At 41.8% G+C, this 27481-nt stretch overlaps 1 protein-coding gene across 6 annotated transcripts in view; it reads left to right on the top strand.

Moving 5' to 3' along the window:
* The window catches only part of LOC114647780 (uncharacterized), a 199827-nt gene that overhangs the window by 141207 nt on the left and 31139 nt on the right, over positions 1-27481 (top strand). The window contains exon 8 of one of the 6 annotated variants that reach the window (XM_051924452.1): positions 20100-20573. The exons of the other annotated variants lie outside the window; for them this stretch is intronic. Within the exon in view, the coding sequence (XP_051780412.1) occupies positions 20100-20284 (185 nt within the window). The 3' untranslated portion in view covers positions 20285-20573. Of the gene's footprint in view, positions 1-20099; positions 20574-27481 lie in introns of those variants that run through there. 6 annotated transcript variants of the gene reach the window in all.

The raw sequence follows: 27481 nt of genomic DNA, 5'->3' as shown, positions 1-27481 counted from the left end.
TTATTTATTATAGAGAAAGAAATGATATTCATTCATGGGCAGTTATATGTTACGTCATCACGATGTAACTCCAAACACGGAATCAAAATTCAAAGTGATATTGACGAAAAGTTAATTCCAAATATTGTTTTTACTAAAGTTTTACAGCAAAAGTGTAAGTTTAAATAGTATTTGAATGATAATTTCAAAGCCAAACAGAATGAAAACGTATAACGCAACAAATACCTCTAATGCAACATGAAACATAATTTTCTGTCAATTTATTATGTTTTACTATTTTTTTTACTGTGGTTAATTACTCACTGTAATGTAAAATAGTTAGTTCTATTATGCATGTTTAACTATTCACATGAAAGTAACAATCTGTTTAAATTGTACATCCGCTTCCCCATACGCGAGCGGCAGATCTGTGAAGTGGCTAGTGCATAGCGCCTGCGCGGGGGTTGGCAAGCAAAGCGAGCAGGGGGCAGAGCCGCCTAGTTTCAGAAATTTTTCAGTAGCCTCCTTAGCGTTATGTTTACCCCAAGCCAAAAACGTTGACTTATTTTCAAAAAAAAAAAAAGTTATTACGAGTAACAGAAACATATGAGTACCAAAATGTCAACATAAATATAGAAGAAAAAGTATTGCCACTCAGACCGGGGTGGTGGTCCCCCTCTTTAAGAAGGGGGACCGGAGGGTGTGTTCCAACTACAGAGGGATCACACTCCTCAGCCTCCCTCGAAAAGTCTATTCGGGGGTCCTGGAGAGTAGGATCCGTCGGATAGTCGAACCTCGGATTCAGGAGGAACAGTGTGGTTTTCGTCCTGGTCGCGGAACAGTGGACCAGCTCTACACCCTTAGCAGAGTCCTGGAGGGTACATGTGTTTTGTGGACTTAGAAAAGGCATTCGACTGTGTCCCTCTGGGAATCCTGTTGGGGGTGCTCTGGGGGTATGGGGTACCGGACCCCCTGATAAGGGCTGTTCGGTCCCTGTACAACCGGTGTCAGAGCTTGGTCCACATTTCCGGAAGTAAGTCGAACCCGTTTCCAGTGAGAGTTGGACTCCGCCAGGGCTGCCCTTTGTCACCAATTCTGTTCATAACTTTTATGGACAGAATTTCTAGGCGCAACCAGGGTGTTGAGGGGGTCCGGTTTGGTGGACTCAGGATTGGGTCACTGCTTTTTGCCTGTTTGCTTCATCAGGCCGTGATCTTCAGCTCTCTCTGGATCGGTTCGCAGCTAAGTGTGAAGCGGCTGGGATGGGAATCAGCACCTCCAAATCCGAGACCATGGTCCTCAGCCGGAAAAGGGTGGAGTGCCCTCTCAGGGTTGGGAGCGAGATCCTGCCTCAAGTGGAGGAGTTCAAGTATCTTGGGGTCTTGTTCACGAGTGAGGGAAGAATGGAGCGTGAGATCGACAGGCGGATCGGTGCGGCGTCCGCAGTGATGCGGGCTCTGCATCGGTCTGTCGTGGTGAAAAAGGAGCTGAGCCGTAAGGCAAAGCTCTTAATTTACCAGTCGATCTATGTTCCTACCCTCACCTATGGTCATGAGCTATGGGTAGTGACCAAAAGAACGAGATCGCGAATACAAGCGGCTGAAATGAGTTTCCTCCACAGGGTGTCTGGGCTCTCCCTTAAAGATAGGGTGAGAAGCTCAGTCATCTGGGAGGAGCTCAGAGTAGAGCCGCTGCTCCTCCACATCGAGAGGAGTCAGATGAGGTGGCTCGGGCATCTGATCAGGATGCCTCCTGGACGCCTCCCTGGTGAGGTGTTCCGGGCACGTCCAATCGGGAGGAGGCCCCGGGGAAGACCCAGGACACGCTGGAGGGACTATGTCTCCCGGCTGGCCTGGGAACGCCTCGGGATTCTCCTGGAAGAGCTAGAAGAAGTGGCCGGAGAGAGGGAAGTCTGGGCACCTCTGCTGAAGCTGCTGCCCCCGCGACCCGACCTCGGATAAGCGGAAGAGGATGGATGGATGAAGTATTGCCACTGCTGTACTGGTTCAGATTTCATTCACCTCCTTTGTGCAACATGTTTTGAGACAGTCACCAACACACACCCCAATGTTGCGATCGGGACAGTAGGAGTGTGTTTCTTTGCTCACTTTTCTTATATTTTTTTTCTGTTGTTTGCACATGAGAAAGTAGAATATCAATTCCTGGTCAGCACGATCAATGCACCCCTTGTGTTATTGCAGGGTACCACAGTGCAAGGCTTAGTGACTCCCACATATCCCCTGATGCGCACATTGACAGTTGCCACATTGTGAACAGTACTTAGGACGATAATGTCTTGCTTGTCCTTGTACTTGATCACAATTATTTTGCCTTAGTGTCACACCAAGCTGAAGCTTCACATGACCAAATTCACGAACATATTATGGTGGCTCCATCGTACAATGCCATATCATGCATCAGTTTCACTTTCCTTGTGAATATCTGATCACCAATTCACATTGTCATCACTATCACTCGATTCAAGCAATCCTTCAGTTTCAGTTTGTTCTAAAACATCCTTTACGGCTTTTCATTTACCATTGTGTTTTTCATTGTAGGCTCCGACCCACTCATGAATATTGATGAGTTACTTTAACGTTACCATAAAGTGGTAAAAAACATAGAAATGTTCATATTGTTTTGCAGCATGATGGCAGCATGATACTGTTCTGAGAGTTATTTGGACTTATCCCTATAAAGGGTATCATTATGGGTCACCCTGAGCGCTCAGGTTTAATCATAATTGCATAGTATTGCAAACCCAAGTCATGCTTGGGGTTAATGCCAAGGAGGTTAAGATCAAGATTAAGATTCTAGCCCCAGTAGTTCACGAGTAATCACAAGACAGATGGGTACAACACTTAGTCTCTCTATATATAAAATCCAACATCTGTCTGTCTGTATGACTGCCCGCTTTTCACAATTTAGATCAGGTTTATTTCTATAATTTGCTTGAACATTCCGGTTGATTTAGCGACCTCTCTCATCGTGCTAAGTATCATAGTACCGATTTATTTGCATGAATCCGTGCAGCGGGCCGAGGGGAGGGGGGCAGCACCCTCCTCACTCACGTGTCTGCCTCGAGGCGTTCCTTACCTCTACTTAGCTAACGAACAAGAGAACTACTTAACGGATTTAGATCAGGTTTTTTTCTAGAATTTGCTTGAACATTCCGGTTGATTTTGTGACTTTTTTCATTGCGCTAAGAATCATAGTTCACTAGCAGGAGCGATATATTCACGCTAATCCAAGACAGAGGCTGCGGGCCAAGGGGAGGGGGAAGCATGACATTAGAAGTAGGGAGCCGGGTGAGTCCGTTCTCACTGTCCTGTTTCAGTATTACATGGGCAGAGCCGCGGGGGACGGCTAGTACTTTAAATATCCATCCATCCATCCATTTTCCAACCCGCTGAATCCGAACACAGGGTCACGGGGGTCTGCTGGAGCCAATCCCAGCCAACACAGGGCACAAGGCAGGGAACCAATCCCGGGCAGGGTGCCAACCCACCGCAGTACTTTAAATATGTAGATAAATATTGATTAAATTGAAGATCATTTTCTGCAACATTCAAAACTCGAGGTGGTATCATACCACTATTCTGTTTAAGCTTAGTGTTGAGTTACATGATTTGGTTTAGTTCGGTTTTGTTTCATCTATAATAATAAAAGGCAAAGCCCTCACTGACTGACTGACTGACTGACTCACTCACTGACTGACTGACTCACTCATCACTAATTCTCCAACTTCCCGTGTAGGTGGAAGGCTGAAATTTGGCAGGCTCATTCCTTACAGCTTACTTACAAAAGTTAGGCAGGTTTCATTTCGAAATTCTACGCGTAATGGTCATAACTGGAACATATTTTTTGTCCATACACTGTAATGGAGGAGGCGGAGTCATGTATCGCGTCATCACGCCTCCTACGTAATCACGTGAACTAAAAACAAGGAAGAGATTTACAGCACGAGTCAAACGCAGGAACGAAGGTAAATGACGTTAATTTTTGACTGTCTTTTAATACTGTGTAAGCATACATATTAACACATGTGCAATTAAACGTGTGCATTTACGGGGTGATTTCTCAGGCTTAAAAGCTCGCCTTTTATCAAACGCGGGAACAAAGGTAACTGACGTTGTTCACTGTCTTTTAATACTGTGTAACCATACATATTAACACATGTGCAATTAAACGTGTGCATTTACGGGGTGATTTCTCAGGCTTAAAAGCTCGCCTTTTACTAAAAAGGTAAATGCAAAACTATTTTCAATCAGTTTAATGAAACGCTCCCGTTAAGGATTGCAATAACATATTCGCGAGATAAAAGAACGAAGTAGGGGGAAATGACGGAAGAGCTGCAAACAGCGAAGAGCAAAAAATTAATTAAACAATTGAGAAGGGAGCGAGTGAAGCATTCAAGCATGTTCATAAGGGAAACAAAGCACGGTGTAAAACGTAAGTTTAAATTAAGTTTATAGAAACACTCCCGCTGCGGATTGCAATAACATATTCGCGAGATAAAAGTTTAATGAGAAGACGCGAGGTATAAACGAACCACACGCCGTGGCGCAACGTTAGGGGCAACAGTTTCAACCATTCTATGATCTGCTTCTCGCAACTGAAAGACGGCACATGGCGGATGTTAGCCGACTTGCTGACCGCAACATTAGGGGCTTCAACTCTGTCGCTGACGCCACATCTCAGTGCCAACACTTTCCAGACTCTACTTAAAACACACGCCCTCCTCACTGGACAGTTAAAAAGACCAATCAAACTAACGATGACATCAAGTATTACCCAATCAAAAGTAGGAAAGGAGGCATCTTCATAAAATGCGTGTGGGATGATTTGCATGAGACGCTGCTTTAAAAAAAATGATAAAAAAAATACGGGAGAAATCCCGTCCAGTATTGATTCAAAACGGGATGCGCAATTTCATTCTGAAATGCGGCACGATTCCGTATTTTAAAGGACGGGTGGCAACCCTACAGTGCCAGGTAACCACCCATACAATCAGATTGTGATTCAGACTAGGAATGGAATGAATGTAATTACCCCGATCTACATACAAGCCGAAAGTCTTGCAACATTCAAAGATGATGGTTTGGGATAAGTACACCATACAACATAAAAGAGCTTATGAAGCCTTCAACAGAAAAAAGCAACATCTCAGAGATCGTAAAAAAAAAAATAGGAGGTAATGTCGTTTTACTCGCTGTAGATTTTATTCAAACATTACCAGTTATTCCACGAGGGAGACCAACAGATGAACTCAACGCGTGTTTAAAATCCATGCTTCTCCCACGCTCAGTTATATGTCGCGTGTTCTCGGGTAGGTACACCAAAAAATGTATACATTTAAGCATGTAATGGACAAACAAAAAATGAGGTATACCCGAGGGCACTGCAGTAGTACTTAATCTAACTTTACTTCTTAAATGTTAATGTTTTACTGTTTAATAATTTATACGCTTCTTATATGTTGTTCAAATTCTTTTATCAAAATACCAGTGACAGCGCAATGCACGATAACATGGAGTGAATACACCATACGCATCCGCCCACGGCCGCCCTGGTGTGCGCAGATAAGAGTTGATTGTACAATAAAATAAAATAAACATAAAAAGAGTAATACAATCATCACCCATAAAGCGGATAGCAGACGTGACGTACTATATGTGTACCAGATTTCAAGTCAATAGGTGAAACGGTTTGCGAGCTACAGGTGATTTAAAATCCTGGACAGACACACAAACTGCCACGGTAGCAAATTACAGAAGAACATTTTACTGTTTAATAATTTATATTTATATGAAATGTGCTTCTTATATATTACTTCATATTCTCATATGATAATGATGTTAATATTTATATTGATTTCTGTTATTGAAACTGCATGTATGTGTGTATATGTATGTATATATACATATATATATATATATATATATATATATATATATACACTAGCAAAATACCCGCGCTTCGCAGCAGAGAAGTAGTGTGTTAAAGAGGTTATGAAAAAAAAAGGAAACATTTTAAAAATAACGTAACATGATTGCCAATTTAATTGTGTTGTCATTGTTATAAGTGTTGCTGTCTTTTATATATATATATATATATATATATTATATATATAATATACACACACACATAAACATTTATATACATATACATATATATACATATCTACATATACACATATCTACATATATATACACACATACATAAACACACACATAAGACTTATTGACTGAAACGGGCTTTCACGAAAACAGTTAGGGCTTTGCTACAGGATACACCCTCCACAAGTTAACCAAGTAAAAATAAAATATATATTTCTGTTTTATTTAAACCTTTTAAGTTCATATGCATAGCCCCATTTGGCTGTTTAATTTTTTTTTTCTTTCTTCAGTAATATTTAATCTCCTTAAAGAAAAACAACATATCCATTTTACTTTTTTTGTATCTGTGTAGTAATATTTTAGTGTAAAAGAATAACCAGTATTTAAACCTTTTATGTTACTTTATACATTTATTTTACACAATGTTGAAAAATTAATAAGAAAGCTACATATTTTGGCAGCTGCTGCTTTCATTTTCAATGAAATGAAAAAAGCTCTCCAAGAGAAAACGTCAATGAAGAAGAAACAGTTTGCACTATCTAAAAAGGAGAAACCCTCATTTATAAAAGTTTGCTGCAGATGACTTAACTGAAAATAAATGAATAGTTCCTATGTGTATAATACATATTTATCTATTTGACTTATGCCTTTATTCCACCAACTTACAACATCTGAAATACAATTTGTTACATTACTTTTGTTTTTTGCAGCACAGGCAGGTGAAGTGACTTCCTCAGGGTCACACAGTGGTGTCAGTACCAGGATTTGAACTGACAAGCTCCGGGTTTGCTGAAATATTACTGAAGAATGAAAAAAAAACGAAAACGGGCAAATAGGGCTATGCATACAAATGTCCATCCATCCATTATCCAACCTGCCATATCCTAAATACAGGAGCCAATAAGTAGATATGTATATATATAGTATATATATATATATATATATATATATATATATATATATATATATATATATATATATGTGAATGTATGTATGTATATATCTATGTCTATATATATATATATATATATATATATATATACTATATATATACATATCTACTTATTGGCTCCTGTATTTAGGATTTGTATATGTATATATATGTTTATGTGGATGTGTATATACGTATGTATATGTAGATATGTGTATATGTAGATATGTATATATATATGTTTATGTATATATATGTTTATGTGTGTGTGTGTGCATATTATATATATAAAAGACAGCAACACTCATAACAATGACAACACAATTACATTGACAATCATGTTACGTTATTTTTAAAATGTTTCCTTTTTTTTTCATAACCTCTTTAACACATTACTTTTCCGCTGCGAAGCGCGGGTATTTTGCTAGTCTATATATATAATTCACTAAGCCGGGAGACAAGTAGCCACCCATGGAAAGCACGCCGGAAGGGGCGTGGATTCACTAAGCCGCCGACAAGTAAGCCGCCCATGGCGCACACAGGAAGGAGCCACACCCACCAACTCTAAGACCATTGGATACGACGACAACTCGCAGAGCCACGGCCACCAACTCGGACGCGACGACTGGGAAAAAACGCCGTCATTTATGTTCGTCTGGGCTAGAGGCCACATGCATCTCTGAGCCACGTTGACTTTTCATTAGTCAACCTCAGTCGAACCTCGGTTCACACAGAGGCAGCGCGAGAGAGAGACAGAGGCACACACACACAGGCAGCCAGAGAGAGAGAGAGCCGCGCACACACACGGGCAGAGCCAGAGAGAGACACACACAGACAGATAGATAGATACTTTATTAATCCCAAGGGGAAATTCACATTCTCCAGCAGCAGCATACTGATACAATAAACAATATTAAATTAAAGATTGATAATAATGCAGGTAAAAAAAAACAGACAATAACTTTGTATAATGTTAAATGTTAACGTTTACCCCCCCCCTTTCGGTGGAATTGAAGAGTCTCATAGTTTGGTAGATGTATGATCTCCTCAATCTGTCAGTGGAGCTGAACAGTGACAGCAGTCTGTCGCTGAAGCTGCTCTTCTGTCTGGAGATGATCCTGTTCAGTGGATGCAGTGGATTCTCCATAATTGACAGGAGCCTGCTCAGCGCCTGTCGCTCTGCCACAGATGTTAAACTGTCCAGCTCCATGCCAACAACAGAGCCTGCCTTCCTCACCAGTTTCTTCAGGCGTGAGGCGTCCTTCTTCTTAATGCTGCCTCCCCAGCACACCACCGCGTAGAAGAGGGCGCTCGCCACAACCGTCTGATAGAACATCTGCAGCATCTTATTGCAGATGTTGAAGGACGCCAGCCTTCTAAGGAAGTATAACCGGCTCTGTCCTTTCTTGCACAACGCATCAGTATTGGCGGTCCAGTCTAATTTATCATCCAGCTGCACTCCCAGATATTTATAGGTCTGCACCATCTGCACAAAGTCATCTCTGATGATCACGGGGTCCATGAGGGATCTGGGCCTCCTAAAATCCATCACCAGTTCCTTGGTTTTGCTGGTGTTCAGGTGTAGGTGGTTTGAGTCACACCATTTAACAAAGTCCTTGATTAGGTCCCTATACTCCTCCTCCTGCCCACTCCTGATGCAGCCCACGATAGCAGTGTCATTAGCGAACTTTTGCACGTGGCAGGACTCCGAGTTGTATTGGAAGTCCGATGTATATAGTTACAGTTGGTGGGCGGGTCTCTGTTAGTTGCTTTTGCGAGCGGGCACATGACCAGGCAATGTGTGTGCTTCGAGAGCGAAGGTGGACGCGACAGCACCATCTAAGAAGAATCATATTTGTCGTGGATGTGAATCGCTGTATGCAGCGTGTAAAACAGTTTGCGAGGGGTATTCCATGGTCTTAGCAGTGTCTGTACTTCAATGTGAATCACTGTATGCAGCATGTAAAACGCTGTATTGTATGTTGCCCTCTCCAGAGTTACATCTTTTCATTCACCTACAGTCGTATCCTCAAAACCAACCCCATTTGGACAACTGTGTCTTTCAGGAAGTGTTCACCCATCAATACATAATTATGCGCCGTATGCTACGTCGCGGGTTGGCTAGTATACTATATTAGTCCCCGACAGGAAATCATCTTTTCACATGACCTTTGCATCACCTTTGCATAACCTTTGGGGGTCAGAGTGCAGGGTCAGCCTCTGGAGCGATTTTCAGGTTATTTAAATGCAATTCATGGTTATTAATACATGCAATTGCATTTCATCATCACTGTGATTTCTGTATATGATTCATTGTTATAAAAATTACACAAAAATATGATCTGGAACAAAGTAAACAAAAAATAAAAATGCTCCAAGTTTCAAAATGTCCACACTAGGTCATTTTCATTAAAAAATTACATTTGCCAATAAAAGATGATCTCTGTCCACACTACAACAACTGAAAATGCATATGACGTAATGCAGACGTTTGCTGACACCGGGCATGTGCACATCGATGGAAAAATCCTTGAAGGACGGACTACAGGATTTATCGCAAAATTAGAGCGACCGGTAAATTATTTGCCTTTTGTGCGTGCATACAACATTCAAACTGTACAAAAACGTAATTTAGATGTATACAGTTAAGCCACACAACTCCTCTGTGTCTGCTATGTTTGAATACGGTTTTCTTCCGTGAAGGGTGACCAATCAGAGTATGAGACATTATAAAGAGCAGGATCCAATCAGGGACAGGTTAGGAGTAAACCAGAGTACAATTAGAGCCAGCGTTATCAAATGTTTATGTTTTCACCCATCCACATTACAGCTCCGAGCTGGCGTTTTCAAAAGGATATGACTCCACAGAACATTTTCAAAAGTCTTGGTTTTTGAGGATTAAAAACACAAGGGTAGTGTGGACGAAAGGAGAAAGTGAAGAGTAATGTGTCACATTGACACAAGTGTATAGACTCTTTGATATTAATACTTGAAATTTGTCTTGGGTGCATCCCATTCTATTGATCATCCTTTTACACCTTGTTTGTGGTCCACCTATGGCACCCACCTGCCTACAGAAGGTCCCACAGTTGAGCAAAAACCAAGCCTTGAGGTCAAAGGAATTGCCTGCAGAGCTTAGAGACAGGATTGTGTCAGGACACAGATCTGGGAAGACTGCAAAAAATGTCTGCTCCATTGAAGGTTCTCAAAAGCACAGCGGCCTTGATAGTGCTTAAATGGAAGAAGTTTGGAACAACCACAACTCTCCCCAAAGCTGACTGCTCAGCCAGACTGAGCAATTGAGGGAGAAGGGCCTTGGTAAGAGAGATGACCAAAAACCCAATGGTCACTCCGACTGAGCTGTATGGAGATGGGAGAACTTCAATAAGGTCAAACATCACTGAAACACTCCACCAATCTGGGCTTTATGGCAGAGTGGGCAGACAACACGCGACAGCCATCTTGGAATTTGCCAAATGGCAACTGAGGGACTTGCAGATTTTGGGTTAAAAAGATTCTCTGATCTGATGACCAATAATGGTTTCATAATGCATAACCACAACCTAGCAAAATGTGTAAAAAGTAAGTTAAGGGGAGAGAAAAACTGTGGTAAAAGAGGTGACCAACAATCCAATGGTCACTCTGGCAGCACTCCAAGGAGCCTGTTTGGAGATGAGCTTTAAGAAAGAGTGGCCAGACAGCAGCCTCTCCTCAGTAAGAACCTGTTTGGAGTTTGTAAAATGGCACCTAAAGGACTCTGAAACTGGAAAAAACCAAACACTCTGGCCTGAGGAGAACACAGATTGAACCGAATTGAACATGTCTTGAGGAAAATCAGACACAGATCATCAGCAGCACAAAACCATTCCAGTGGTGAAGCATGGTGGTAATAACATCAGGGACTGAAAGATAAGTCAGGGTTCAAGAAACAAAGTACAGAGATAACCTACTCTGGGTTCTCAGAATGGGCCAAAAGTTTACCTTCCAACAGGACACAAAGCAAAGAAAACACAGAAGTGTGTTACATTCAGCTCTGGGAATGTTCTTGATTTGAGCCGCCACTGCCCAGACTTAAGCTCTATTAAAAATCTCTGAAAGTTCACCAATGGTCTCCATCAAATCTGGCTGAACCTAAGAAGAAATATGACAGAAAATCTCCAAATCCCGGTCTGTGAAGTCTGTCACCTCAAACCCAAGAAGACTCTGATGATGCTTCAAATAACTACTGAGGAAAGGTGTCTGGATACTGGCGACAAGGTGGTATTTCAATTTTTTATTGCTTTGCACCCTCCCCCACCATAACCTATCATGTATGTGGGAGGAGCAAAAGCTTCAGATTCGTCAAAAAAGTAGATCTCCGGTTTTTGACGGATCTCGGCATTTTAGGGTCTCCTAATACCAAAAACATTGATATACTGATGATGGGTGTGTGTCTGTCTGTGTGTCACAGTTTCTTAAGGACATTCTAGAGCTAAAACTGCTGGGTGGAAAACTATCAAACTTGAAACTTTAAGCCTGTTATGAGATGACGATGTGCTGATTAGTTTTTGAGTCAAACCGTGTAAGAGAAAGAGGCCTTCTAGAGCAGGGGTCCCCAACTCTGGTCCTGGAGGGCCCTAGTGGCTGTAGGTTTTCATTCTAACTCTTTTCTTAATAAGTGCACTGTTTTTGCTGCTAATTAACATTATTTGGAATTAATTTTAATTGACTTGTGTGTGAGATGGCCAGCTGTTTATCCCGGCCAATACCCCCAGGCCGCTAGATGGAGCCCTCCCTGTAGCATGGGAGTGCCCCGAAGACCAGCAGGAAATCATGGACAATGGAGTTTTTATTCCCGACCCTGCTGGACACCGTGGGGCCCACCAGAGGACGCTGCAGGGAGGCTCAAAGACTTATATGTGCCCTATAACCCGGAAGTGCATCTTAATAAACGCAACAGGGGAAACGACGTACTTCCAGTGTGAAGAAGAAGAGTTTGTATATGACCCGGGGGTGTTCCAAGACACATGGACAGAAGGGCGAAACACTTCTGGGTCATGGACTATAAAGGACTGTGGGAAACCCCAGACGAGTGAGCTCAGCTGGGTGGAAGGGTGGCAACGCATCTGGGAGAGGAGGATTGGTGATTGATTATTGATTTATTGTATGTGTAGTGTGGAGTGGAGGGTGCTTTGTGCACGTTGTTATTATAAAAATAAAAAGTCTTGGACTTTTACCTGGTGTTTGGCGTGGTACCTGAGGGTTCAAGGGAGCACTAGCACCCCCTACTGTTACACTTGCTTTTTAAGATTTGTTCCCTTGAATTTCTTCATCGTTCCTCAGAATTGCTTCATTTCTTTCATTAAATGTCACCCAAACAGAAATTAAATGTGAAGTGAGTGAGCCAACAGAAGACCAACTAAGTCAGGGCCTCAAACACCATCCAATGTCACTCCAACCAGTTGCTTATTTAGGCCCAGTCTTGTAATTAATTAAACCCGTTATTTAATTCCATGTCTCGTTGCTGTTCACTTTGTGCAATTGCAGACATTTCCGAAATGATTGATCTTCTCTTTTCTAAGAGCCCTGTTAAGATGTTTTTGGGGGACCTGAGCAGATCAACATTCCAGAGACATTCACCTTTCCATATTTTCAGATATTGTATGATCGACAATGTTGGTCATGCTTTGCTGGTCATGTTTTGGTTAATTTTGTATCTCATTATTGTTTGGCTGCTAATTAAGGAAAAAGAAACAATTAAGGCATCTTCAAGAGCAAGTCAAATAAAGTTAATTAGCAGCAAAAAAAAAGGTCACTAAATAAGAAAAGGGTGAGAACGAAAACCTGCAGCCACTGGGGCCCTCCAGAACCGGAGTTGGGGACCCCGGTACTCTAGAGGAAACCTCAAATATTGTAATTTTACATTTAATTATGAATTCTTCTCATCTTCTTGTTACTGTGATGGTCTATTTTATGATCGGAAAGATCAGCATCAGAGTGGCAAATGTTATTAAATAGTTTGGGTATCTTGGTTCCTAAGGCGCAAAGCCTACTGACACTCACGTCTGAATTTTTAAAAAATAAATCTGCAAAAACATTTCTACAATTCTGCTTTCACTTTGTCATTCTGGGCTATTGAGTGATGCTTGATGAGAGAAAAAATGAATTGAAATGATTGCAGTACAAGGGTTTAACATCACAAAATGTGAACAAAGTGAAGGGGACCTGAATGCCTTCAGAAGGTCCTGCATACTTAGGAAACTGTGACAAATTTGATTCAGCGGCCTCTCCTTCCATTTTATCCTTGAAATTGACACTCTTTATTAATTAAGGAGTGAAAAGTGGGAATCAGTCTGGGAGAGGGTGCTGCTTCACCACACAGCACACAAACTTTCGCTCACACACATGCAAACTCCTTCACTCCTGGGCACGTTTAGTGTCATCAATCAACCTAACCTGCACATCTTTGGGGATAAAGGGTCTGAAAAGAGGAAGTGAGCTCTATTTCATGAATTTATACTTTGAAATTTAAATTACCACCAAAAAGGGGAACTGAACCTTCTGTGGTTTTGTTCTTCTATTCCTAGGGACTTTACTCTTCTACTCGAGGACCATCCTCCCTTTTTTAAAACTGTTTAATCCCAGGGTGGGCAATTTAAGTTCTGGAGGGCTGCAGTGGCTGCAGGTTTTCATTCCTACCCAATTGCTTAATTAGAAGCCAATCCTTGCCAATCTCAGAACTTATTTAATTGTATGGCTAGTTAGTCTACAATGTTAGGCTCTTATATCATAGATTTATTTCTTTTCCAAGGATATCATCTAAATGATTTGAAGCCAAAAACAGATCATTTTCAGTCTGTCACGTTTTCCTCTTAAGTGTTTTATTAAACCAACTAGTCCACAATGAATCCACACAGGTGTAAATGGAAACAAGTTAGATCAGGGGTCACCGTGTCTGGTCCTGGAGGACCACAGTGTCTGCAGGTTTTCATTCTAACCATTTTCTTAGTGAGTGACCTGTTTTTGCTGCTACTTAACTTCTTTTGAATTCATTTTAATTGATTTGCTCTTGAAGACTCAGACCCCTTAATTGTTTCTTTTTCCTTAATTAGCAGCCAAACAATAATGCGATATAAAATGAGACAAAACAACTGGTGTCCATCATACAATATCTGAAAATAAAGAAAGGTGAAGGTCTCAGGAATGTCGATCTACTTAGTTCTCCAAAACACGTTATCTGGGTTCTTAAAAAGAGAAAATCAACAATTTCAGAAATGTCTGCTATTGCACCAAGAGAGCAACAACAAGCCACAAAAATTAAAGAACGAGTTTAATTAACGACAAGAATCGGCACCTCATTAAGCAGCTGCTTGGAGAGAAATTGGTTGGAGTTTGAGACCCTGCCTTAATTGGTCTTCTGTTGGCTCCCTCACTTTACATTTCATTTCTGTTTGGGTGTCATTTAAGGAAAGTAATGAAGCAATTCAGAGGAACAATGAAGAAATTCATCATTCGTCAGGGGAGCAAATCTTAAAAAAGCAATTCAATTAAAATGAATTCACAACAGGGCGGCACGGTGGCGCAGTGGGTAGCGCTGCTGCCTTGCAGTTAGGAGACTCTGGGTTTGCTTCCCGGGTCCTCCCTGTGCAGTGTTTGCGTGTTCTTCCCGTGTCTGTGTGGGTTTCCTCCCACAGTCCAAAGACATGCAGGTTAGGTGCATTGGCGATTCTAAATTGGCCCTAGTGTGTGCTTGGTGTGTGGGCGTGTTCGTGTATGTCCTGCGGTGGGTTGGCACCCTGCCTTGTGATTGGTTCCTGCCTTGTGCCCTGTGTTGGCTGGGATTGGCTCCGGCAGACCCCCGTGACCCTGTGTTCAGATTCAGCGGGTTGGAAAATGGATGGATGGAATGAAGCAATTCAGAGGAACGATGAAGAAATTCATCATTCATCAGGGGAGCAAATCTTAAAAAAGCAATTCAATTAAAATGAATTCACAACAGGGTGGCATGGTGGCGCAGTGGGTAGCACTGCTGCCTCGCAGTTAGGAGACTCTGGGTTTGCTTCCCGGGTCCTCCCTGCATGGTGTTTGCATGTTCTCCCAGTGTCTGCGTGGGTTTCCTCCCACAGTCCAAAGACATGCAGGTTAGGTGTATTGGCGATCCAAAATCGTCCCTAGTGCGTGTGTGTGCGCCCTGTGGTGGGCTGTGCGCCCTGCCCGGTGTTTGTTTCCCGCCTTGCGCCCTGTGTTGATGGAGAAAGTCACACCTGCACGTGCGGGTCCGATCGTTCTCAATTGCTTCATTGGCTTTCTGCGGCGTGTGATTAACGTCCACGGAGACGGGAGTGTATATATACAGGTCGGCACAAAAAAAAAGAAGGGGGAATCAAAGAAAAGGAGAAAAGAAAAGAAGTTAAAAGACATGAAAGGCAGGCCTGGGAACGACGATCTGGACACCTGGAGGGAGGAAGCAGTGCGAGCAAGGGCCCCATGAAAGAGCATTAGCTGTGGCGCTCTAGGGGCTAGTTCACCCCACTGAACATTTGGGTGGAGTGTGGCGAGCAAGGCAGGTGCTCTCCCTAGGCTTCCAAGGTGCAACCACTTGAGCGCGAAGGAGGAAGGGAGGAGGGCGACCTTGGATGGTCTGGCCATGATGCCTGGAGGCAGCCAAAATGGAGGTCAGCCAAAAGGAGCTTGTGGCTGCTGAGTCTCCGCCGGCCACATGAGCAATGGGTGAGCTGGGGAGGATGAGAACGAGGTGGGCTGAGATCAGGAGGAGTTAGTCTGCATTTTAACCTCGTTTTTTTTTTCCACCCTAAAGGCCCACTTCTTCTCCGCTTTCGTCTGCATCTTTTTTGCGTTAAAACTTATTAAGTCCATGTTTGTGTTGCAATTACTTAGTACGTTTTCCTTAGGTTTTCACTTCAGATGGCACTTAAGTCTTCAATCTGCCGCAAGAAGGATTTAAGATATGAAGAGGTAGGAGAAGTGACGGCGAAGGTGGTAAGGAATGAGAATGGCGCCCGTACACATGCGCTGCATGGCCGCCCTGCTGACTGCTTCTGAGAGTTGGTTCAACAATAAAATAAAAATAAAAAGAGGAATAACCTTGGAGGTTAATCCTCACCCCAAAAGCGGATAGTAGACGTCACGTAGTGTACAGTGCATCGAAAAGTATTCCCAGCGCATCACTTTTTCCACATTTTGTTATGTTACAGCATTATTCCAAAATTGATTAAATTCATTTTTTTCCTCAGAATTCTACACACAACACCCCATAATGACAATGTGAAAAAAGTTTACTTGAGGTTTTTGCAAATTTATTAAAAATAAAAAAATTGAGAAAACACATGTACATACAGTGGTGTGAAAAACTATTTGCCCCCTTCCTGATTTCATATTCTTTTGCATGTTTGTCACACAAAATGTTTCTGATCATCAAACACATTTAACCATTAGTCAAATATAACACAAGTAAACACAAAATGCAGTTTTTAAATGATGGTTTTTATTATTTAGGGAGAAAAAAAATCCAAACCTAAATGGCCCTGTGTGAAAAAGTAATTGCCCCCTTGTTAAAAAATAACCTAACTGTGGTGTATCACACCTGAGTTCAATTTCCGTAGCCACCCCCAGGCCTGATTACTGCCACACCTGTTTCAATCAAGAAATCACTTCAATAGGAGCTGCCTGACACAGAGAAGTAGACCAAAAGCACCTCAAAAGCTAGACATCATGCCAAGATCCAAAGAAATTCAGGAACAAATGAGAACAGAAGTAATTGAGATCTATCAGTCTGGTAAAGGTTATAAAGCCATTTCTAAAGCTTTGGGACTCCAGCGAACCACAGTGAGAGCCATTATCCACAAATGGCAAAAACATGGAACAGTGGTGAACCTTCCCAGGAGTGCCGGCCGACCAAAATTACCCCAAGAGCGCAGAGACGACTCATCCGAGAGGTCACAAAAGACCCCAGGACAACGTCTAAAGAACTGCAGGCCTCACTTGCCTCAATTAAGGTCAGTGTTCACGACTCCACCATAAGAAAGAGACTGGGCAAAAAACGGCCTGCATGGCAGATTTCCAAGACGCAAACCACTGTTAAGCAAAAAGAACATTAGGGCTCGTCTCAATTTTGCTAAGAAACATCTCAATGATTGCCAAGACTTTTGGGAAAATACCTTGTGGACTGATGAGACAAAAGTTGAACTTTTTGGAAGGCAAATGTCCCGTTACATCTGGCGTAAAAGGAACACAGCATTTCAGAAAAAGAAACATCATACCAACAGTAAAATATGGTGGTGGTAGTGTGATGGTCTGGGGTTGTTTTGCTGCTTCAGGACCTGGAAGGCTTGCTGTGATAGATGGAACCATGAATTCTACTGTCTACCAAAAAATCCTGAAGGAGAATGTCCGGCCATCTGTTCGTCAACTCAAGCTGAAGCGATCTTGGGTGCTGCAACAGGACAATGACCCAAAACACACCAGCAAATCCACCTCTGAATGGCTGAAGAAAAACAAAATGAAGACTTTGGAGTGGCCTAGTCAAAGTCCTGACCTGAATCCAATTGAGATGCTATGGCATGACCTTTAAAAAGGCGGTTCATGCTAGAAAACCCTCAAATAAAGCTGAATTACAACAATTTTGCAAAGATGAGTGGGCCAAAATTCCTCTAGAGCGCTGTAAAAGACTCATTGCAAGTTATCGCAAACGCTTGATTGCAGTTATTGCTGCTAAGGGTGGCCCCAACCAGTTATTAGGTTCAGGGGGGCAATTACTTTTTCACACAGGGCCATGTAGGTTTGGATTTTTTTTTCTCCCTAAATAATAAAAACCACCATTTACAAACTGCATTTTGTGTTTACTTGTGTTATATTTGACTAATGGTTAAATGTGTTTGATGATCAGAAACATTTTGTGTGACAAACATGCAAAAGAATAAGAAATCAGGAAGGGGGCAAATAGTTTTTCACACCACTGTAAGTATTCACAGCCTTTGCCATGAATCTCAAAATTGAGCTGAGGTGCATCCTGTTTCTCCTGATCATCCTTGAGATGTTTCTGCAGCTTCATTGGAGTCCACCTGTGGTAAATTCAGTTGACTGGACACGATTTGGAAAGGCACACACCTGTCTATATAAGGTCCCACAGTTGACAGTTCATGTCAGAGCACAAAGGAATTGTCTGTAGACCTCCGAGACAGGATTGTCTTGAGGCACAAATCTGAGGAAGGTTACAGAAACATTTCTGCTGCTTTGAAGGTCCCAATGAGCACAGTGGCCTCCGTCATCCATAAGTGGAAGAAGTTCAAAACCACCAGGACTCTTCCTAGAGCTGGCCGGCCATCTAAACTGAGCGATTGGGGCAGAAGGGCTTTAGTCAGGGAGGTGACCAAGAACCCGATGGTCACTCTGTCAGAGCTCCAGAGGTCCTCTGTGGACAGAGGAGAACCTTCCAGAAGGACAACCATCTCTGCAGCAATCCACCAATCAGGCCTGTATGGTAGAGTGGCCAGACGGAAGCCACTCCTTAGTAAAAGGCACATGGCAGCCCGCCTGGAGTTTGACAAAAGGCACCTGAAGGACTCTCAGACCATGAGAAAGAAAATTCTCTGGTCTGATGAGACAAAGATTGAACTCTTTGGTGTGAATGCCAGGCATCACGTTTGGAGGAAACCAGGCACCGCTCATCACCAGGCCAATACCATCCCTACAGTGAAGCATGGTGGTGGCAGCATCATGCTGTGGGGATGTTTTTCAGTGACAGGGACTGGGAGACTAGTCAGGATAAAGGGAAAGATGACTGCAGCAATGTACAGAGACATCCTGGATGAAAACCTGCTCCAGAGCGCTCTTGACCTCAGACTGGGGCGACAGTTCATCTTTCAGCAGGACAACGACCCTAAGCACACAGCCAAGATATCAAAGGAGTGGCTTCAGGACAACTCTGTGAATGTCCTTGAGTGGCCCAGCCAGAGCCCAGACTTGAATCTGATTGAACATCTCTGGAGAGATCTTAAAATGGCTGTGCACCGACGCTTCCCATCCAACCTGATGGAGCTTGAGAGGTGCTGCAAAGAGGAATGGGCGAAACTGGCCAAGGATAGGTGTGCCAAGCTTGTGGCATCATATTCAAGAAGACTTGAGGCTGGAATTTCTGCCAAAGGTGCATCGACAAAGTATTGAGCAAAGGCTGTGAATACTTATGGACATGGGATTTCTCAATTTTTGTGTTTTTAATGAATTTGCAAAAACCTCAATTTAACTTTTTTCATGTTGTCATTATGGGGTGTTGTGTGTAGAATTCTGAGGAAAAAAATGAATTGAATCCATTTTGGAATAAGGCTGTAACATAACAAAATGTGGAGAAAGTGATGCGCTGTGAATACTTTCTGGATGCACTGTATGTGTAGCAAATTTCAGGTCAACAGGTCAAACAGTTTGTAACCTACAAGTGATTTAAAATCCTGGACAGAGAAACAAACAGCCATGGTAGCGTATTATATATAAAGATTTGTCCGATGAGTTTTTATCATTGCTTTAATGCTACAGGTGCTGCATGTGTCTAAATTTCCCCTTGAGATTAATAAAGTTGATCTAAACTAATCTAGAAATGCTAGGGTGTGTGTTTGTGTGTGTGTGTGTGTGTGTGTGGCAGCACTGTCTGCTGGACTGGCAAGTGTAGCTCCTGGCATAGGCTCTAGTGGAAAGACAGAATACACTAACGGTGGCTTTTTTATTTTCTTAATAATTACTTCAAAAGAACCCTCACTCAGAACTAGAGAAGTATCTTTAGAAGAGAAATGTAACAATGTTATTCAATTTTCAGTAAATGAGATAAAAGTATAATTCAAATAAAGAACAAACAGTCTGTTCATATTGATAAGACACTATAATGAACTCTAGCTGAATGTTCAGTGCCCTATCAGAATGTTTACAGGATAAGTTAGGTTTGGGCCATTTTCTTAGGGATGTATTTCTGGACAGTTTTATTTGTTTCAGATATTAAGGGTCCTCTTTAAAAGGGAGACCATGTTGCCATTTTTAAAACTTGGTTCAATCTTCTTTATATCCACCCATTCCTTCCAGTACAGGTATGCAGGAGGCCGAAGCCATTACTACAGCATTAGGCACCATGCAAGAAGAAACTCTGGATGGGCTACCAGTCTACAGAGCAGACACCCATTACAGGCCAAGTCAGGGTCACCAAAAAGCCCTAAAAGTATATGTTGGATGTGGGAGGAAACCCATGTGGACCTCTGAGAACTTGCATTGCTAACTCCATACAGACATTGCCTGGTCTGAGATCTGAACACGCAACTCGGGAGTCGGTGCAAATAAAATACGCTTGGACAGAACCACCTGTACTTTACAAAGGACTGTTATTCGGTGTATTAAGTAACAACAAGCAAATGTACAGCTTCAGGAACTGGATATTTTATTGTACAAGTATAGGGGAAATTAATGTATGATTTTAAATGACTGCAGTCAGGGGAGGGCTTCGGTAATGGAATTCTCCACCCAAAAATGATCGTTACTTTTTTTTTTTTAATCTGCTACTTAATCCGTGTTGTTTGCAGTGACATAAATAAAATTCCACTCTTTAGACGGAGAATGAAGATAACAAAGTTTGAGATACAATAATAATGGGCTTCAATGGGCAACAGTGGGGGGGGGGGGGGCAAGGCTGAACAAAACAAAAAATATTAAAATGACCACGAAACAACTTCAAGTTACTCTTGTCCAAAAGTCAGTTATTCTATTGTATGCTTATGTTTAAAACTTGTGCCTTTTTTGATAACTACTTTATTTTAAGAACATTAGAATAAGCTGCATGAGAACAGGCCTTTCAGCTTGTCGAGTTTTGAAGGTCCCTAAAGTCCACCACACTACTTGGTCGCTTATTCCAACTGTCTATCATTCTTTGTGTGAAAAAAAACTTCCTAATGTTTGTGTGAAATTTCCCCTTAACAAGTTTCCAGCTGTGTCCCCATGTTCTTGATGAACTCATTTTAAAGTCACCGTCTCGATCCACTGCACTAATTCACGTCATCATTTTAAACACTTCAGTCAGGTCTCCTCTTAATTTTCTTTTGCTTAAACTGTAAAGGCTCAGCTCTTTTAATCTTTCCTTGGCTCTACCGTTTTCAGTACCCATTTTGAGTTGGACAGGTGAACATCGGGGCTTTGCTGTTCAAGAGTACTATACAATACAATACAATTTATTTTTGGGTCTAGGGTCTACTATGAGAACAATCGTTCAGTGATAGCAATGCAACACTTCGTGCGTGTCGAAATGCATCTATACCAAATCAGAAAACTATTTTGCTGTGGATTACTAACCTTTGGGCAACTGGGTCCACACTGAAAAGAAAATCACCTGGCAGACCTAGGACAGAACATGTGTGGTTTCAACAGGACAGGGCCACAGCTCACACAGCACGATGTTCTCTTGGAGTGTTGAGGGAAATGCTCCCTGGGCATTTGATCTCTTTAAGGGGAGAAGTGGGGTGGCCGGCACAGTCACCAGATTTAAGCCCATGTGACTTTTTCCTATGTGGGGATACCTAAAGGAAAAGGTTTTCAAACATCGTATAGCCAATGATGGACGCCATTTTTCTGATGTGATTTTTTAAACCCATTTAAACGAAACTGTTTTTTTATGTACTTTTCTGAAATATATACAATTTTTTTTAGATAGCTTTGTTCATTTTTTATACCTCTTCAAAATATGGGAGATCTTTATGCCCCACGTTGTATTAACATGACTCCCTAGAAATTTGATTCTGTTCATCTGGACAAAGTTTTTAAGTGGGAGAAATATTTCTAGACTTATCCAAGTCTCTTCCTCAGTCTCAATTGACTGCAGGTTTCCCCAACCTTATAAACAGTACCTTTGCTTAATCACAGAGACTAGCACCATTGACAAAGGGCCAGTTGATCAGTGATATGCAAATTGTCCACTGATTAGTAGACGTGTGAACCATTCATAGAGGGTTGAGGAATGGCTGCAATCACAGCATTGTAAGATGGCGACAGATGTACCCTTAGGCCCCCTCCTCTGTTCAGAGATGGTCGTTCCTTTTTCACGTAAATGGCCTCCTTGATTCCTCTCTCAAACCAGCGCTCCTCCCTGTCCAGGATGTGCACCTCTTCATCTTTAAAGGAGTGACCACTATCCTGTAGATGTAAATAGACTGCGGAGTCCTGGCCTGACGAGGAAGCTCTTCTGTGTTGTGACATGTGCTTAGCCAGTGGCTGCTTGGTTTCCCCGATGTACAATTCACGGCACTCCTCCTGGCACTTAACTGCGTAAACTATGTTACTCTGTTTGTGCTGTGGGACCCGATCCTTGGGATGGACCAATCTTTGGCGTAGCGTGTTTTGAGGTTTGAAAGCCACTGAGACCTGGTGTTTCGAGAAAATGCGCCTCAGCTGTTCCGATACTCCTGACACTTACGGGATCACTAAGGGTTTTCGCTTAGGCAGTGGATGTCCTTCCTCTCTCATGAATCGCTTGGAGCGTTCTTTAGGTGTCCTCCCTGCTTTGACAAAGGACCAGCTGGGATTATCCACATTTACACAGGGCCTTTTTGACGTGGTGTTCTTCTGCTTCCCTGGCCTCTGAGTCTGTGGGAATGGTGTTAGCTCTGTGTTGTAGAGTCCTAATGACACCTAGTTTGTGCTCTAGTGGATGGTAAGAGTCAAACCTTAGATACTGGTCCGTATGTGTGGGTTTACAGTACACATCCACTTTCAAATGTCCCCCATTGACGATGGAAATTTCACAGTCTAAGAAGGCTAGCTTGTTATTTTTCATATCCTTTTTGGTGAACTTGATGTGTTTGTCCACCCTGTTGATGTGGTCTGTGAACTGTGGTACCTCCTGAGATCTGATTTTGTCGCCATCTTACAATGCTGTGATTGCAGCCATTCCTCAACCCTCTATGAATGGTTCACACGTCTACTAATCAGTGGACAATTTGCATATCACTGATCAACTGGCCCTTTGTCAATGGTGCTAGTCTCTGTGATTAAGCAAAGGTACTGTTTATAAGGTTGGGGAAACCTGCAGTCAATTGAGACTGAGGAAGAGACTTGGATAAGTCTCGAAATATTTCTCCCACTTAAAAACTTTGTCCAGAGGAACAGAATCAAATTTCTAGGATTTCCTTACCTGGATTATTGAGCATGCATCGAGATATTAACATGACTATTAATTCAGAACACTTTCCTCTCTAACGTTTAACACTTCTAAATATTGTGATGGATGGCCGGGGCCCATGCCTGGCCGGGACACCCCTTCACCACATCTGCCAGGGGGACAAGAGTGGGAAGCCCAGTATCTCCCCCTGGACGCTAGATGGCAGCCTCCCTGGGTTGCAACTGTGCCTCGGACTCCCCCAGGTTTTTATTGGAGTTTTTATTAGGAGGTGCTGCATCAGGAGCAGCTGGCCCCATTTGGGCGCTGGTTTCGCCCTACCCGGAAGTGCAGCCGGATGTTGGCAATCAACCACCTGGAGCACTTCTGGGTGCCTGATAAGAGGGAGCCAGCAACCATCACTCAGCGGCCAGAATCGGGTGGAAGAGGATGAGGTTGCCTGGGAGGAGTGGTGGTGCCAGAGGAAGAATGTTTGATGTTTGAAGTTAAATGCTTTTTGGGACTGTGTTGTGTCTGGGGAGTTCACGGGGAAGACGTGCCATCCCGCTGAAGAAAATAAAAGTCTTTGTGTTTTTACACATGCCTCTGTGTCAGTCTGTGCCGGGTCAGGCACTATATAACGCCTTTATCACAATATGTGCATAACTTACATTTAGTCAACAAACGCACACACTTAAAGCTTCTTTTGCATCTGCAGTAGTTCCGGCTTTCTCGTGGTACGTCTCTCAAACTGACATGCTCACTGTAAACTCTGTGGCTTTCTTGTGACTGTGCCTTAGCACCTTAAAGACACATATCTCCTCTTAATCTTCTTTTGCTTAAAGTGTAAAGGCTCAGCTCTTTTAATCTTTCCTCATAATTCATCCCCTGTAGCCCTCTAATCAGGCTCGTTGCTCATCTCTGGACCTTCTCTAGTGCTGTTATGTCCTTTTTGTAGCCTGGACACCAAAACTGCACCCAGTACTCCAGATGAGGCCTCACCAGTGTGTTATAAAGTCTGAGCAGAACCTCCTGTGACTTGTACTCCGCACATCAAGGCGCTATATAACCTGACATTTTGTTAGCCTTCTGAATGGCTTCTGAACACTGTGTGGAAGTCGATAGCTTGGAGTTCACTACGACTCCTAAATCCTTCTCATTAGGTGGAGTTTTAATTTTTAGACCTCCAATTATGTATTCAAACCTAACATTTTTACTTCCTACATGTAATTGTTTACATTTACTGACATTTAATTTCATCATCCACAAATCTGTATGAGCCTGTCTGCTGTCCAAATCCCTCTGTGATGATTCAGCGGATTCCAGATTACCTGCCAATCCACCCAGCTTGCTATCATCTGCAGACTTAACCAGCCTGTTATTTATATTCCCATCCAAATTTCTATATATATAATATCCAACATCTGTCTCTCTGTCTGTATGTCTGTCCGCTTTTCACGAGAAAACAACTTAACAGATTTAGATCAGGTTTTTTACTATAATTTGTTTGAACATTCCGGTTGATTTTGCGACTTCTTTCATCGCGCTAAGTATAATAGTTCTCCTGCAGGAGTGATGATTTATTTGTGCTAATCTGAGACAGAGGCTGCAGGCCGAGGTGAGGGGAAAGCATGACGTCAGGATTGGGGAGCCGGAAAGGCCCTCCTCACTCACCCGGCAGCCTCTGTTCAAGTCAGTTTACCTGTCGTCACATTTTGGAGCATATCTTGCCTAAGCTTAGCTAGTGATACCTGTTTGTTTATTGATTTTTAAAGTTTGTCCTGTTTCACTACAATGCGGCCTGAGCTGCGGGGGAAGGCTAGTCATATTTATGTTCATTTATTTTATTTCTATTTATGTTATTCATGTTAATTGTATGTTATTTAATTTTATGTTTTTCTTTAATTCTATTATTGTAAAGCACTTTGGCCACAGCATTCCGATGTTGTTTTAAATGTTCTATACAAATAAAGTTGACATTGACATTTATATTAAAAATAGCAGCAGCCCCAGCACTGGCCCCTGCTGGTCACCACTCTTAACATCACCCAGTTCTGATAAAGTTCCTCATCACCCTCATCACCCTCTCCTTCCTGTGTCTGAGTCAATTTTGCACCGATCTACACACCACACCCTTAAATTTTAGTTTTTATTTTATTTAGTTCTGGTCTTTGTACATTCACTGTAAAAAATAAATCTTGCATGTTTGACAAATAATAAAAAATACCTAACTATACACAAAATAATCATTACCTTAATTAATAAAAATGGGTTTTACTCTTTTTATTGATTATTTAATTCTAATTCAATAAAAAAAATTAAGAATAATGTTAACTTATTATTTTTCTTAAAATGTAAACATTTTTTATAACTTATTCTAAGTAAAAAAACTATACTGTGAATTGAACACATTTAAGTTAAATTACATTTAATGACACGGCACTTCCTCTCACATCGATTTCTTGGTCTTTACAACAACGCATTCAGCTGTAACGTTTATCCATAATAAGAGCTATTTTACTACAAATGTGTAAGTATAAAGCATATTAATTCCGTAATGAATAACTGGTATTTCATTTCGTTAAGTTACAGATGTAAGCAGTTGTTGTTTTCACGAAACCTTTCCCTTCATGTGGGAAACATGGCGAGCAAGGTAGCGTCTTTTTAACAACCTCCCTTGTTGGTTTGCTTTAAAAAGCAAGCACATTTCTTGGATAGTTAAGTATGTTCAAATATTTTTTTTTCGTTTAAAACTTTTATTTTACACAGAAAAAGAAAATGACACTTTGAGACAAGTTTGAGAACGATATGGTTTTTGTCCTAAACTACGACCTGTAAACAACATAAAAAGACGTTTGCCTAACCTTCACGGTATTATTTGACCTCTTATTTAATTAGTGTTCTGCAAAGGTAATGTATTTTCTGGTTAATTTTTAACACTGTGATTTATTTAGCGATGCAAAAAAACCTGTTGTGATTTCCATCCATCCATCCATTTTCCAACCCGCTATATCATAAGTACAGGGTCACGGGGGTCTGCTGGAGCCAATCCCAGCCAACACAGAGGGCGCAAGGCAGGAACAAATCCTGGGCAGGGTGCCAGCCCACCACAGGACACACACCCACACACCAAGCACACACTAGGGACAATTTAGGATCACCAATGCACCTAACCTGCATGTCTTTGGACTGTGGGCGGAAACCCACGCAGACACGGGGAGAACATGCAAACTCCACGCAGGGAGGACCCGGGAAGCGAACCTCAGGTCTACTTACTGCGAACCAGCAGCGCTACCCACTGTGCTATCGCATACTGAAAAGTAGTGGAAAAGGCGGGCATTCATTTAATCGGATATGTTGGCGTAAATGCAGGAAGTGTTTGAAGAGCACCATCTACCTCAGGATTTCACTCTCTATGTTTCCTTCCCGTTTACCTCTCATTCCTGGGAAATTATTTGATTGAAATATACTTTTTGTGTAAGTTTAAAAAAAAAGAAAATTTGCATTGACATTTGAATGTCAATAATTCAGTAAAAATTATCCTCAGACATTTGATTTAATTTAATTAGGTATAACTCCGTTGTTGTGACTATGTGTATGTTCAAATAAATAAAGATATACTGAATTTCAGCATTTATTTGTTATACAGTCATTACTGTCCAGCGTTGCATTATTACTCATTTGTTTTTTGAGTAATTCAAATGAAAATCGGAGTAAAATAAAACCATTTTTGCCACTACTTATATTTGATCAAACTCATTTATTTTAGGTAAATTTGAGTAAATTAATAAATTAAGTTTACTCAATAGTGCAGTATATTAAATCTACTCAAAAATATTGCTTGTAATTTGTTGCCTCATTTTTCATAAGTACTTTTAACGCATTATTTTTTATAGTGGTACAGTTTTAGTTTTTTTTTCTGTTGCAAGACCACAAATGCTGGCCTACACATATTTCAATGCAAGTTATGTTTCAGTCAACAAAATACACTCACAGTTCATAATGCCGTTAAACACAACTTGACTATCAATGAGCAAACAGATTAAGTGGCCTAATGAGTACAGTCAACAAGATAAAATGTTTCAACCCAAGAAACCAGTCTGTGTAAGCACGTTACTGTTAAGCTTTAAATCGAGAGATTTCTTAATGTTGCAACGACGTCTGTTACACAGACTAACGCCTGTAATGCATGTGCACAGACGAGGTCCTCAGCCACTGGCACTAGCAGGCTGTATGTTGACGACTTGCTGCCAGTACTGAAGCTGGTGAGGCGCTGACTCCTTCAGAGTTAGGTTTACAAATATATGAACCTAAAAGAGTAGCTTATTCACTATT

Source organism: Erpetoichthys calabaricus, chromosome 3 (assembly GCF_900747795.2).
Source record: "Erpetoichthys calabaricus chromosome 3, fErpCal1.3, whole genome shotgun sequence".
Lineage (NCBI taxonomy): Eukaryota > Metazoa > Chordata > Cladistia > Polypteriformes > Polypteridae > Erpetoichthys > Erpetoichthys calabaricus.
The sequence above is the reverse complement of the archived record's forward strand: the minus strand, read 5'-3'. Positions and strand labels throughout refer to the sequence as shown.